This window comes from Vicia villosa, linkage group LG5 (assembly GCF_029867415.1).
Source record: "Vicia villosa cultivar HV-30 ecotype Madison, WI linkage group LG5, Vvil1.0, whole genome shotgun sequence".
Lineage (NCBI taxonomy): Eukaryota > Viridiplantae > Streptophyta > Magnoliopsida > Fabales > Fabaceae > Vicia > Vicia villosa.
Window position 1 is genome coordinate 98,513,680 of NC_081184.1, and position 2,658 is coordinate 98,516,337.

Below are 2,658 nucleotides of genomic sequence, written 5' to 3' on the forward strand. Positions count from 1 at the left end.
ACCATGCTATGAACAAAATATGATCTTCATTAGACTGTGAGAGATGATACAAGAGGTATATATACAAGGCATGAGGAACATGGTAGTTATGATAAGATACATACATGATATTATAACTACCTTAACTACTTGCTAACTAACTAAAGTAACTCGAGGAACAAGTTAGTAATCATTCATTAGTTCCTGGTGTAATACACCTTCTTTCGTACGGGTGAAATAGATTAGAGCAGTTAAGAAACACTGATTTACCATTACAAAAGCCTCTATGACATGGATACTATGATTTATATGAGATCAAAAAGTGATATAGTATCATGAAAGAAAAACTACTCGTTTAAGAAATCAATTCAACCCTTAAAAAGTTTAAGAAAATTATATTTGATTATAATGTAATGGTTTTCTTATACATGTTCATTAAGATAAAGATTTCAATGATGCACATAGTAGTTCTGTCATGGATTTTAAATAAGAATCATAAGAAATGATATATCATAGTCATATGAGGAAGAACAAAGCAAAACAACAAAGTAAACACAATGTTGCCTACGACAATCTGTTTTAGTAAAGGCAATGTTATTTCTGCCAACAAACTTCCTTAGATTCAAGGTTGGGTCTGCAAAGTAACTAATAACAACATGTTATTGACATAGATAACTATATCATATATTTGTGTCTAAAATAAAAATAAAACCAGTTTAAAAATAGACACATAATAAGCTTTCAATATAACATAATTCTGGTTTCTTAATTTTTCATACACTTCGTAATCATAATTTTGATACCAAGGATTAACAACTCACTTTTAATCATTGAAAGTAAAATTATCCTACTAAACACAATCATAAGTTTATCTCTTATCTCTTATGTGAAAACAAGTAAGCTAACTAATGATTTTTTCCTCCAATAGAAACAAGACTTTCTTTATAAATTATTATTTTAGAATTATGCGCTCCTTTAACACCATCAAGTTCCTCAATCATTTGGGTACATAAATCAAAGCAGATTGGTTCTCTTCCATCTTTCTTTGCAAAGAATATATCACCATTCTTTCCTGCTCCAATAGGATACCTAATGTCATCGGACAAGGGTCCAACAACAAAGATTTTAGTCCAAGATTCCTTCACACCCAATTTGCCTAAAATTGATATGTGAAAAGTAGTTGTATACCATAAAATTGAAGCAATGGATCCATTTAACAACACCAGCGCACGCTGCACCCAATTGCATGTTTCATTGGGATCTATGTCTAAAGGCGTGAGTGCGGGCATGAGTGTGGTAAAACAAACCTCATTGGTCAAGTTAAATGACACCAAGTACTCTTCATTGTTATTTTTGTTATCTCCGTAAGAGTTAGAGAGCCAATGACACATTCCATCCAAGTATAGTAGATTATCATTACAGTTGCCGCCTTCCCAATAACAAGTAGGAAGGACGAGATCAACTTTCCTCCAAGAGTTACATACTACGCTATATACCTCCCAAAAGGTATCATAGTTCTCACACACATCTTCCCACTGCACATCAAATGGAAGAACATCATCATCATCATCATCATCATCATCATCATCTGTTATTGGAACAAAACCTACATTCCTAATAATCTTATAGTCGTCACTAAAAGGGTCGTAACCAAATCCATGAATATACTTAATAATAGCTTCATAAAGTGGTAGAGACTCGGCAGGGCTGGGAGGAATGACTTTGAATTCTTTGGTAGTTGGATTCCACAATACAATTGTGTCTCGATCATAAAGACATAGAATTCCATTTACACTACCAGAAACCAATACATAAAATCCAGGATCCTCTTGTCGAAATAGATTTGGAAAGTCTAATTTAACTTTATTCTTAAACCTTTCACCAAAAAGTGAATGCAAAGAGAAACTAACGTAATTATGCTCGTGATTATAAAAAGTTTGATGAAGGAGGAAAGATGTATCTTTGTAATAAGAGTGAGGAATGGATACGAAATTACTACGAAAGTCGATCATAAAATTAGGGTTTTCAAACAAAACTAACCATGTTTTGTTTACACATCCAAACCGCTTCAAAGATTTTAAAGGAAGTTTTGATAGAATGGAGAAAGCAAGATCATCAGGTATGTGATTTCTTACCTTATCACTTACAAATTTCGCCATCTTTGATGATAAGGCAAAATATACGATGAGATAAAACCTCCTCGTTTCAAGTTAGAAAACAGTGAATGGAGTTGAATTTCTTAGTTACTCATTTGTAAAAATCCAGGATTATTTATTTATACATAAACAATACTTAATTGAGAAGAAATTTTTTCAAAGAGAAGTAATTGAACATTTTCTTTTTTTTTTCCTTTAATTTTTTTGGAATAATTGCAAAATAAATTTACTTGAATAATTTGGTTTCTTTATTTTTTCATTTAACTCATAATTTTATTAATTAATTTATTCATTTGAGATATTATACTTATTTTACAATCTATATTCATTCAGAGAACAAAATATATATTTTTTTATTGATTCTATTTTTATTTTATATTTTTTATATATTTTTTCTTTCTTTTCATAAGATATTCTAAAAATATATAAAATTTGCTAATTTATTTACTCATTTGAAATATTATTCTTAATTGTACAATATATTTTCGTAAAAAACATAATATTTAACTTTTATTAATTGAAT

At 29.8% G+C, this 2,658-nt stretch overlaps 1 protein-coding gene across 1 annotated transcript; it reads right to left on the reverse strand.

The window, feature by feature from the left end:
- Window positions 1-884: 884 nt before the first annotated feature.
- Window positions 885-2,138, reverse strand: LOC131605065 (F-box/kelch-repeat protein At3g06240-like). The gene has a single exon (XM_058877463.1). The coding sequence runs from the start codon at window positions 2,136-2,138 to the stop codon at window positions 885-887; it is 1,254 nt and encodes a 417-aa protein (XP_058733446.1).
- Between the last annotated feature and the right edge of the window lie 520 nt (window positions 2,139-2,658).